The 12,476-nt window shown below is 35.8% G+C and overlaps 1 protein-coding gene and 1 non-coding gene across 2 annotated transcripts in view; both read right to left on the bottom strand.

The window, feature by feature from the left end:
* Positions 1 to 12,476, bottom strand: part of LOC149085383 (protein CNPPD1) — a 42,698-nt gene that overhangs the window by 12,176 nt on the left and 18,046 nt on the right. The window contains exon 6 of the mRNA XM_089233373.1: positions 7,344 to 7,405. Coding sequence (XP_089089499.1) covers positions 7,344 to 7,405 — 62 coding nt within the window. The remainder of the gene's footprint in view (positions 1 to 7,343; positions 7,406 to 12,476) is intronic.
* Positions 4,004 to 4,077, bottom strand: TRNAT-GGU (transfer RNA threonine (anticodon GGU)). The gene has a single exon. It is a non-coding gene; the product is annotated as a tRNA-Thr (tRNA).

The raw sequence follows: 12,476 nt of genomic DNA on the forward strand, positions 1-12,476 counted from the left end.
CCATGCGATAATATGGCCCTGATCATGACATGGTCTTCCAAAGATCTGGTCTCTTACATCTCACCGAATCATGCAAATGTTTAAGGACTCATAGGTCCCACCTGGTGTCAGATTTTACCTGTCAAAACATCACATTCCAATACTTTCACAACCAGCTTATTCCCTTGATCTTTCACCATGTGACTTTTTCCTCATCTATACAAACGACAAATGTGCCAATATATACGAAGAATGCAAGGTTTCAATTAGAAATTTATTACATGTGAGCGAAAACTCGCAGCAGAGCATGCAACCACAACCGACTCCAGTTGATGCAACAAGACAACTAAAAATGGTGGAAAAAATAACATAGCAATAATCATGCAATGGCAGCGCCATCCAGAGGCAACACAGAGAAACAAAAGAATACAAAATCTACATACACATACATACTCCCACCCTATCAAGAATATATGCAAGGTGTCATATTAGTCCTGATACATGGTAGAGCACATATCTTAGCTACTACCAGGAGGCCAGGTAGATGGCGGAGTGTTATCTTCTTTCAGGAGTACCAAGTCATCCACTTCGACAGAGTTTTGGGCATTTCCACTTGTAACGTTGTTAAAGCGTATTTAAATATTCTAGATGCCATCCTTTTGAAAAGCGATGCTTCATATTTTGCAACAGTTCCCATCGGGTGTGAAATGTTATTTTTTCACAGTTTGCAGTCAGTTCTGGGGAAGAGGTGACAACTTCTCCAATCAAGAAGTGAGCTGGTGTCAAGGCATTCAACAAATTTATATCACTGTCAGTTGTCGAAGGCCTCGAATTAAGAACTGCATCTATTTGAGTAAGCAGTGTAGCCAGTTCTTCGAAAGTGTGTTAAGGAAGTATCCCCTATGAATCTTCGAAGATGAAATTTAATTGAACAAATCCCAGACTCCCAAAGTTCTCCCATGTGAGAAGAAAAAGGAGGTATCAGATGCCATTCAATAGAATTCTGATTCATCATTATTAAGCTGAACTGTAAACTTGTAAATTTCTGATAACTTGCATCGAGAGCAGATGAAATTAGTGCCATTATCACTATAAATATGTTTAGAAGCACCTCTACATGAACAAAGTAATTCAAGGGCTGTAAGAAATGCACTGGCTTTAAAATCACTGACAACTTCGATATGAAAAGCCTTCATGGCAAAACATAGAAATACAGCTATATATCCCTTTATTGAATGAGATCTGCAACCTCTATGTTGTTTTATGTTGACAGGCCCTGCAAAGCCAACTCCACAAACTGAAAGAGAAAGATTCAAAAAGGAATGTTGCGAATGTCCTCCCACCCATAAGATACCATCACAACTTTCAACGGATGCATTTTCAGGAGACATCCTGAGAAATATATTCAATATTTTTACACTTATCAAAGTTAACATGAGCTAATTTAAGTGAATCAGCATAAGAATTCAGTTCATCCAAACAAACAAACTCAGTAGGCAATGGAGCTGTTAACTTCCTCAAGATACAAGAATCAAGGTCAATATAATGATTATCATCATAGGTTTAGAATATAATTTCAAGTTCACTAACTCTCTAGTGGTACCAGCATCAACAGCTGCCACTCCTTTCACAATAAAGTGAGCATTTTTGGGAAACGCTCAATGCTTGAACACATGCCTTATTAATAAAGGAACATTGAAAGTCCGAGTTGAAACGTGCATGGATGTGACGATTACTCAACGTATCCAAGATGCACACTTGAGCCGTAGGTAATAGAGCACAGAATGAAACATTAGCGAAAAGATTTGATCGCAACACTGTGGGATCATTAAGCATTTAGTATCAATACAATCAGGTTAACCGTTTATAAATAAAATAAAAAGTAAGGGACTAAAAATCGACCCCTGGGGGAATACCAGAATAGCATGGACAACACAAGAGGATTGACTACCATTAAATATTACTCTCTGAGATTTCCCAGTAAGGTATGACTTAATCCACTTGAGCAGATGTCCAGAGAAGCCCCACCCCCTGATCTTCTGAAAAAAAATATGATTAATTGAATTGAAAGCCTTGGAGAAGTCAGTATAAACATCAATTTTCTACATATTACCTATAGTATGTGCTATAACTTGAGAAAATTATACTAAATTAGTTAGTGAAGATCTCTTGGCAATAAAACCATGCTGACAACTAGAAAATCAGGAATGAACGTGGCCATAAATTCTTTCATGTATGTTAAGTTCAAATACCTTACAAATAGAATTAATTTTAATTATAGGCCGATAATTTAAAATATTAGATTTATCACCACTTTTAAAAAAAGGCAACACTAAGCGAGTCAGGGTCCCTTAATTATGTATGGGGGAATATAATCATCGCCTTGGCCTCCACGACTTTTGAGTTTTTTTATAGCATACAAAACATCATTTTCAGAAATGGATTCAAAAAACAACTATTTGCAAAATCATAACTTGGTAGTTCAGTCACAGACAAGTTGTTGAAGCTACCAAAAACTGAACTAAAAAAATCTTCAAAAAATTCAGCAATAGCAGGAAAATTAGATGATGATCTGCCACAGTAAGACATGACACTGGGAAAACAATTATGGGATCTTAAATTTCGGCAGAAAGACTAAAATTTATGAGGGTTGTGAATATTATTTTCAAGTGAAGAAATATAATTATTATGCTGAAGATGTATTTTACACTTAATTTCAGCCCTGACACTGTGTAGATCAACAATAGATCCTGATATGAATTAAGTGATCTATTATTCCTTTTGATTAATCCAACAATGTCAGAGGAAAACCATGGTGGGAATTTGCTCTTTTTAGTCCTGAACTTAGAAATATGCTCATTAAATATGTCATAAATCATATCATAAAATACATGCAAGGCTTCATCAACATTGGAAAATTTTAACAAAAAATTCCAATTGACAGAACACAACAAATCAGTTAAAGCAAAACAATCAGCTTTCTTAAAATTATATCTCAAATCAGAATTGAAAATATAATTAGAGTTGACTGTAATACATTTAGATAAATTTAAATAAATTGAAGTCTCTAATGTTTGATGATACAGATCTTCAGTTACTAGAAGGTTCATTGCTTTATGAAGATCAAACTGAAAACAATTTTCATCAACCAGTATAAGATCTAAAATTTTACCATAAGAATTTGCAACATTAATAAATTGGATAAACCAATGGCCCAAAATGAAATCAATTAATTCAGATGTAACAGTTGAAAAAGAATTGATATAAGTATTCGATTGCCAAGCGAACGAAGACATTAAAATCACCAAAAATTAAAATATTAGATTTAGAATTGGATAAAATATAAACTGTATTATAAAATTCATTATACAATGAATGACTAGACGATGTTGGAAAATAAATAAACCATATATGAATGCTAAAAAATTGAGAAAGCTTAATGGTTACCCACATTTCTTCATTGGAAGTTTCAGCAGCCAAACACCTAACTGATAAAAAAACTATTCCTGACAGAAAGAAGCACACTACCACCACCTCTTAACCTATGGGAGTCACTATGATCACGTCTAAAAACTATATATCTGTTGTCGAATAATTCATCACTACGTATATATACATACACAGGCCATGCTTCCATTAAACATATTACAGCATATAGATGGCTTTTTTCTCAGCCAGAGATATCAAGGAAACAGTTATTTTCCGGATATTATGCTGAGGTGAGCTCGGAAAGAAAAGTCATCACGTCTCCGCCGGGACTCGAACCTAGGCCCTCTTGCATACCGGGCAAGCATGCTACCATCTACACCACTGGAGACACATGAATCTGCCTTCCAAATTTCATGCACTGTGTCGTGAGGCGCTGAAGTAGAGGCATTAGTAGCCTCTCTTAACTTCAGGAAATGGCCCCCGGGTGGGACGGTTTAGAGAGATATAGATGGCTTTTTTTCTCAGCCAGAGATATCAAGGAAACAGTTATTTTCCGGATATTATGCTGAGGTGAGCTCGGAAAGAAAAGTCATCACGTCTCCGCCGGGACTCGAACCCAGGCCCTCTTGCATACCGGGCAAGCATGCTACCATCTACACCACTGGAGACACATGAATCTGCCTTCCAAATTTCACGCACTGTGTCGTGAGGCGCCGAAGTAGAGGCATTAGTAGCCTCTCTTAACTTCAGGAAATGGCCCCCGGGTGGGACGGTTTAGAGAGATATAGATGGCTTTTTTCTCAGCCAGAGATATCAAGGAAACAGTTATTTTCCGAGCTCACCTCAGCATAATATCCGGAAAATAACTGTTTCCTTGATATTACAGCATACTTACAGGAAAAAACAGAAGTAAAAAAAATCATGGGTTTTAGTTCGAAGACCTGACATTTTGGTAATAAACAAATTGTCAATCTCTAGTAGAGTCATGAAAATTCAGTTTAACAGATAGTCATTCATCCAATTGCACTGCCTGATCAGTATCACCACTAGAGAATGGAACACCACTACGTTCATCAAACAAATATTTTGGCACACATTTGAGCTCAAAAATGTTCACACCAGATGAGGGATTAGGGTTAGGAGTTAGGCCAGATAATAGGATTCATCCAACTTATCAAAATTATAGAGATCGCAACTCAATACAAAAGATGCATATACACTAGAAAATTTCTAGTATTGATTTTTAAACAATCATATTGAAACCCCAAATCACCAATTAATTGAGATACATCTGAAGACAAGGTATCAGCATGAAATCTGCTAACCAACAAGTGTTTCAATACATGGTGTCTTGGTAAGAGTACCTAATTCTAACTCCAGGCATAAGTGCCGGAACCTAGGGAATGAGACATTTTGAGCCCCTCAAATAAATTTTGTAAGGGGGCTGAACCCTCCCAACAATTTCTGAAAAAACAATGGAATGCACCTTCCCTCTCCTGATGATCAGCAACTTTCAGCCCCTCTGTTTTCTTCATGTCTGCGTCTATGACTCCAGGAACAGGTTTCCTATGAATATTTTGATTGCTAATTGATGGAATTACATTTTCAGGTTGTTGAGAATGATTCATTTTAACCACTGAAGAATAACTCTTATATACCTGGGTGTTCATAATAATGTTACTAATATTAAATGACTCAGGAATCACACTGTTTGTAACATCCGGGTTAATTTTCTCACGGGCCTCAGAAACAGGAAAAGTACTCGCATCAGGAATAGTAATGGGGTTGACTGAACACTTAGATTCCAACTCATCTATCCTGTTAGTTAAGGTTTTGAAACCTTCACTCAACTTCTGATCCATAGATCTGACAGTCGATACCAAATATTGGAAACCAGAATCACTAGCATTCCTGTGATGTAAAGATTGCTGATCATCCGCAGCAATCCCATCAGCACTCAAAGCCTGTTCCAAAATACTAACTAAATCTTTAGAATAATTATCAAACTTGACCATATCTTGCTGATTAGAAGATCTACTACAACAAAAATCGACCGCTCAATTGCAATTGTGTTAGAATTCACAACCCCTGAAAGTAAGCAATTCCATTTACTGTCAACCCTATTAGAGAAAAACTTCTTGTGAGACACCACAACCTAGAATTGTCCCTTTGTTGAAGCAGTTGACTGACAATATATAAATAACTAATGGTGTATCCTATTCATCCCATTTAAAATTTTGAACACTTCGATCATATCCCCTTAACACCTGTGTTCTTCCAATGTAAACATATTCAAAAAATAAAGTGTCGCTCTTTATAACTCAAGCCTTGTGCTCCAACAAGGACATGAAAAGCTCTTCTCTGCACTCCTATAACCAATCCATAAACCAAATGGTCCGCATACAACCCCCCCCCCCCCAAATAACCTTAAAAATGATGCAATTTGTAAGAATCATTAATTGCAATCTACTACATTTGTATCATTTTTGGAAATATATCAATTATTCCCTCCTCAATTAAAATCAATTATACAAATTTTGTTTATAGGATTTGGTTATGAAAAGTAGGATAAAAACAAGTAGGACAAAAGAAGGACATTTCACCAAAAAGTAGGAAAAGTAGGAGGAGTGAGAGCCCTGCTGATTTCTTGATTTCTTCAGAATTCGGAAAAGTGGTTTACTGATTTCTTCTGGATTCGGAAGACAGATGGTAGCACATTTCAAACACACACACATATATAACAGGCATTCCACACAAATAAACTTCACATTAGGTACAGAATTCCTACACAACACATTAACACATTTTGATGTGGACCAATTAGTTAAAGCAATTCCTCAGAATACATTTAACAATGAAAATTGCTTGTTAAGATGTGTTCTATCATTCCTTAGTTTTGCCAATGAATTTTGAATTATCATGCATAATTTTCAAATGTTAGGAAGTTTGCTTTAATACAGTGGAACTTTGGTGTATCAGTTTCACTCATACACCAAAGACAGATCACTTTACTTTGATTTATGAGTGATTCATAAGAGGAGCAAAACTTTTTGTAGCATATTTTGACTCGATAAACAAGGTATTTCTTTCAGTCTGAGTAGTGTATCAAAGCCTGCTAAATGAGCACTAGTCTATATGAGAATTTGCATATTTGCCTTGTCTATCAAGTAACACATGATCATAACTAAAAAGCTGGCATTTTCTTTCATTGCGGGCAAAGCTGCATTAACAAGTTATGGGGCCATGTTCAAGCATTCTTAGGACTCTTTTCTTATTATTTTAATAGAAGACCAAATTGAAAATCATATTGTATGCATATGTGTATCAATGACTTTCAAAATGACTTTCATCTTTCAATATTTTAAGGGCTCTTATTTGATTTGGGCCCATTTGTGAAGACGTCACTGACTACAGAGAAGCATTCATACCACAAGCCCCTGAAAGACTGCCTCACTCTCTTGTTGGATTCCTGAGTGAACTGCACTTCTTTATCATTAAGGGAATACTTCAGCCTTCAATATGTAAAAGTACAATAAATCAGCCAATACTTTCGCTTTGAAAAAGATTGTGGCTGGAGTGAGGAAGACGGTCGTTTAATGTAGAGCAGCAACTAGGGGAAGCTGCTGGGTTTGGTGCCCTGGGTGCTGGACCAAAGAGAAAGGGGCCAAATTCACTGTTTAACTGCTCCTTGTACATTACACAATACAAAAATATTCGCTTGCCTTCGCAGACAAATTATCTAGTTGCTGCTCTAGTTGATTGAATCATTTGAGTTTTCATTATTTCCTATGGGTGAAGTTTGATGCTATATATGAGTGCACTTAGTTGCATTAGGAGCTCATTTTCAGAACCAATTATGCTCATAAACCAAAGTTCCACTGTATCTGCATGTGACATAGACTAGAAAATTTGAAAATAATAATCTTCAAACTTACCTTTGCTCTATTTTAAGCAAGAAAGTGAAAAAATCAGACTGTGTAGTAAATAGTTCCCATTTCTAAAATTTGAAAAAAGTATAAAAAACACTGATTATAATTCCCTTTACATAATCAGTACATAATGCACAAATAGATGGTATCTCAGAATTGGCATTAATATAAATACTGATACTAATACAAATACAAAGCCACAACAGGCAAAATTCCCAACGAGGTGGCTGAGAAAAAGATACCCATAAAAATATGGATGTCATATATTTCAAAAATATAGCAACCCAATTAAAAATGCAATTAACAAAAATTGTAAACAATATATATACACATGATAAAATATTATACAATGCCCATAAAGAATACTTATGGTTGTCTTATTCTAAGTATGGATAGCTTCTCGATTTACCCCAACATGTTTATTGTATTTCTTTTTAAATGTGTCAATTGTGTTACAATTTACTACCTCCGGGGGTAAGCTATTCCATTTATTAACAACCCTATTAGAGAAAAATTCCCTGCGACACCATAGCCTTGCATTGTCCATCTCCAATCGATACTGGTGTCCCTTTGTAAAAGCAGTTGATTGGCGGTGTACTAAAAGTTCATGGTCCATCCCATTGAAAATTTTGAACACTTCAATCATATCTCCACGACACCTGCATTCATCCAATGTAAACATATTCAAAAAATGAAGTCTCTCTTCATAACTCAAGCCCCCATGTGCCAATAAGGACACGCGTAGCTCTTTTCTGCACCCCTTCAACCAAGTCTATGTCCCTCTGTACGTATGGTCTCCAAAACCTTACAGCATACTCCAGTCCAGGTCGAACTAAGCCTCGAAAAAGCGGAAGAATGACTTTAGGAGAATGCGAAGAGACCTTTTTGAAAATGAGACCAAACATTCTATTCGCTTTTTTGACCACCGCTGAACAGTGTTCAGAAAACCTAAGCCGCTCGTCAATGAGAATTCCCAAATCAGTAACCCTAGTTGCATCCGGGATAGTGACACCATTCAACTCGTACGAGAACCGTGGGTTGTTCGAACCAAAATGAGTGACCATGGACTTATCAACGCTAAACGTCATGCTCCATTAATTTGCCCATGCTGCAAGCAACTCCCTATCGTTTTGATTCCCGATTACCCCCCCCCCCTCCATTAGCTTCACATCATCTGCGAATTTGCTAGTAATCCCATCGATACCCTGATCGAGTTTATCGATAAAAAGTGAAAAAAGTATGGTGCCAAGGACACTTCCTTGAGGAACTCCACTTGTGACGTCTGTCCAACCAGAGAATTCCCCGTTCACCATAACTCGTTGCGACCTATCCCTTAATTACGATTCTATCCAATTCAGCAAGTTGCCCCCAATTCCAATCTCGCGTAAACACTTCAAGAGTTTACCATGTTGAACACGATCAAATGCCTTCTGGGAATCAAGGTAAACAACATCTACATTTTTGCCCTTACCCAAATCCTTTGTCACGTGATCATAGAAGTAAAGGAGGTTAGTTACACATGACTTCCCCTTCTGAACCCATGCTGATTATCCGACAATACATTATTCTCGTCTATCCACTTCACAAACTGCCTTTTGATGATAATTTCCAAAATTTTCGAGAGAGAACTCGTCAAACTCACTGGACGGTAATTGGACACAGCTTCTCTACTACCCTTCTTAAATATCGGAACAACATTAGCGAGTTTCCAATCCCTTGGGACGATACCCTCAGCAACACTACTCCTGTATATCTGTGTGACTGGCCCCAACAATTCATTAGCACATTCCCTGAGGACCCTGGGATACATGTCATCTGGTCCTGCACCAGGACCAGATGAATCACTTCGTTATAACAAAATTTTGTTATAAAGGAATTCCAGGTTTTTGCATTCTTCCTTTGTGAACTTATCTGGGGGATTAAAAAGTGTTCATTAAAACGAGACTTCTTTCACTATATCTGTATTTGTTAAAACAGAATTCAACTGTATGTGTCTTGCCAAAAAGTTGATGTGCTAGCCCCTCTGTGTAAGACTTTCAGCAGTATTAGTGTGTTGTGTGCAGTCATTCTTTTTACTATTTCTGCTGTACTGACATGCAGTAGGTGCTGACTCACGACCTTTATTCCTTTATTCAGTTTCACATCACAGCTGATAAAGCCAATGCAAGTAGGTACAAGGTTAGCATATATTCATTGGTTCTACTTGCCTCAACATGGGAAAAATGGAGGAAAAGTGTAACCATTCTTAATTTCTCTCCCTAAAGAAATTTCATAATTATATTAAAATGACAGATAAATAAGAGCCACAAAGCAGAATGTTTAGCACTATTCTGCGACTGGCCCTCAGCTGACTGGAAATGTTCTGCGATAAAAACTCCCTATACATGTAAGTGTATTTTGCACTTTTTCTTAAATTTCTTCCAAATTGTTCTGCAGTAGCGCTAATTGTTCTGCGACGTACATCACAGATTTTGGCACATTCTGCTTTGGGGAATAAGAGTGACTCATTGAATGGAGTAAGACATGGCCTTGCTGATTGTCTTTCTATTGATGCATTCATGCAGAAAAACTAAATTTTAGTCATTTGAACGAGTTCAGTCATGAAATTTGAATACTCGGGTTTTTATCAATTATTAATGTTTATTTGCTACACAATTACGCATTTCTACAACACAAAATATTACCTTTTCGATTTTTAAAAATTTGCAAATTTTTCCACATATTTATGGAAAATAAAGTATTGTCATCTTGTAATGGCAGTTTAATTGTTTTGGAACATTATTAAATATTCTTTATGGGTAGGGAAAAAAATTGTTGATTTTGAAAAAACACTGGCAAGTTTTATTTGTGTGGAATTGAGAGAGAGAGAAAATTGAAAAAGCAATCCCTTTCTTCAAAGAAGTTGGAAGTCTCTGTCTCTCTCTGTTGTGCTTTTCAATCCCAATAGAAATTTTTTTAATAGGTTGATTTTTCATATTTCTCCCCTATAACGCTGCTTTGTCTTTAAAGGCGAATAAACTTTTTTTAAATTTGGAGAGCATTCTAACAGTAGGGTGAACACAGAGTTACAGATGCTCAACAATCGTCGAGCTAAGATTTGTTTAAAACATCAAAAAGCCAATAAAAATATCAAGTGGCTTAAACTTAACTTTGTTTTTTCTCTCTCTAACAAAACAAAAATGAATTTCTGCCATGGACACTTTTTCAGTAAAAATTGACCAAGAACCACAACTCACCAAGAAAAAAAAATTCCTGCTGAACCATGCCCAAATAAGAATATTAGGATTATTATGTTAATGCAATACGTAATCAGTCCCTCTGCTCCCCATACATTCTATAAAAGTAAAATGATGGTTTCTAAAGGCATCTTATCTTGTTTAGTCTTTGGAATTCTGTCTTCCTCCTAGAAAAGTGATATCTAGTTGAATAGCTTAGACATACCATAGAATGTTTCTTTAATTCTGTCTACTAAAGGTACTGCCAGATTCGCTTACCAGTAATAGTTGCAACCCTCTGAGCTATCCAATTCAAAATTTTTCTCTCAGATAAATTCTTACCCAGTCATCTTTTCAAGACAAGCAAAATATCTCATAATGAAGATTTTGGTTTCAATTTGTTTTGTTGATAATGAGGTTTTTGGTGGTTTTCATAACGCCTTGGCAAAAAATGTATTTTGTGTCACACAATATTACTGCTCTCCAGGATACATTGCTGGACTGTGCCTTTGAGATATTGGAGTTTATCTGGTTTTTTTTTCAAGGAACTTGTGCAGTGATGATTATTGTGACAAACACAAATACAGAATGGCACAATCATCTGTTTATGTACTTTTCTTGGTCATACATTTCTTTCCATTGCAATAAATTCACAACCACTTGATAAAACTTCGTAAATAACAGACTGAGATCCATGGGCCTGGGAATTGGCAAGAATTACCTGAATATCATCAAGAGATCCATTCATTTGTTCCATGACTCCACAATTTTAAGACCTCATCAAGAGAAAAATCAACATCTCCCTTGTATAATTTTAAAAACTAAATAAATGATTAACCTTTTACCGGCCGAATTCAGATTCCAACTGATTTTCATTATTATTATTTTATTTATTTATTTTTTTGTTAATTTCTCCTTCTGATTTTTTAGTTAAGAGATATCAATCGAGAAATTGAAGAAAAAAAATTTCCCTATGCGTTTTCTTGAATGTTCCCAATTTGGAACATTGGCCGGATGTGAGTAAACATATTTTTCGCAGTGAAGCCATCTGTACAGGATGATACAAAATTTGTCATCATTTAATAAAAATTTATTTAAAAAATTAAAGATTACATATAGAATTTTAAAAATGATGGAAATAAATTTCTCTCGAATAAACTCAAAAGGCATGTATATCTGGATTATAATAAAGAACTTATGATGAGCTGAAATGCTGGTCTAAAATTCCCAAAAGAATACATACATACGGGTTTAGGTTTATGAATGGATCCCATGGTAAGTTAAAAGATTATTTAAAAATATAAAGATAAAATATTATTTACAACTCTGGTACCTAAAGGCACAGGCTCCGGTGACTGCTTACCAGCATATATTTCCATTTTATATGAGAAACCATTGTTTGAGCAAATCATCCAAATTTTAAATTCAAAGCGAATCGGTTTTCCCCATATAAACATCTTACTTGAATGATGACCGTAATAAGGTGCAATTTATTCATCGATGCTTAGTTTATCATGGAACAACCCAAACTGAATGTGTGTGTGTGTTGTGACTTTTTCATTTAATTCATCATAGATAGCCAACTTATCACCGGGTTGTAAGAAAGAGTTATCTATCAAATGGAAGTTCTTTTTTATGTCTCTGAATTTATTTCTTGGCATAATAACAGTGGGGAAAATTGGTACTGCTGTCTTCTGAAAGTACCCCAGTAATCATTTTCACTTGGTATTCCGTGATACCCATTTAGCAAAAGCAATCCAAAAAAACTTTGCGATTTCTTTCCACTCAATTTTCAAATTTGATCCATGTTGTGTGACATAAATATTTGTCATTTCAGCAAACTAACTGAGGTACTCTTGCGATAAAAATATGAAAAAAATATCAATCGAATCGGCTTGCACTTTGCTCAGGAGACTTATGACTG

Source organism: Pholcus phalangioides, unplaced genomic scaffold (genome assembly GCF_987345545.1).
Source record: "Pholcus phalangioides strain wild (caught in Gottingen) unplaced genomic scaffold, Ppha-v1.0 ptg000007l_1, whole genome shotgun sequence".
NCBI lineage: Eukaryota > Metazoa > Arthropoda > Arachnida > Araneae > Pholcidae > Pholcus > Pholcus phalangioides.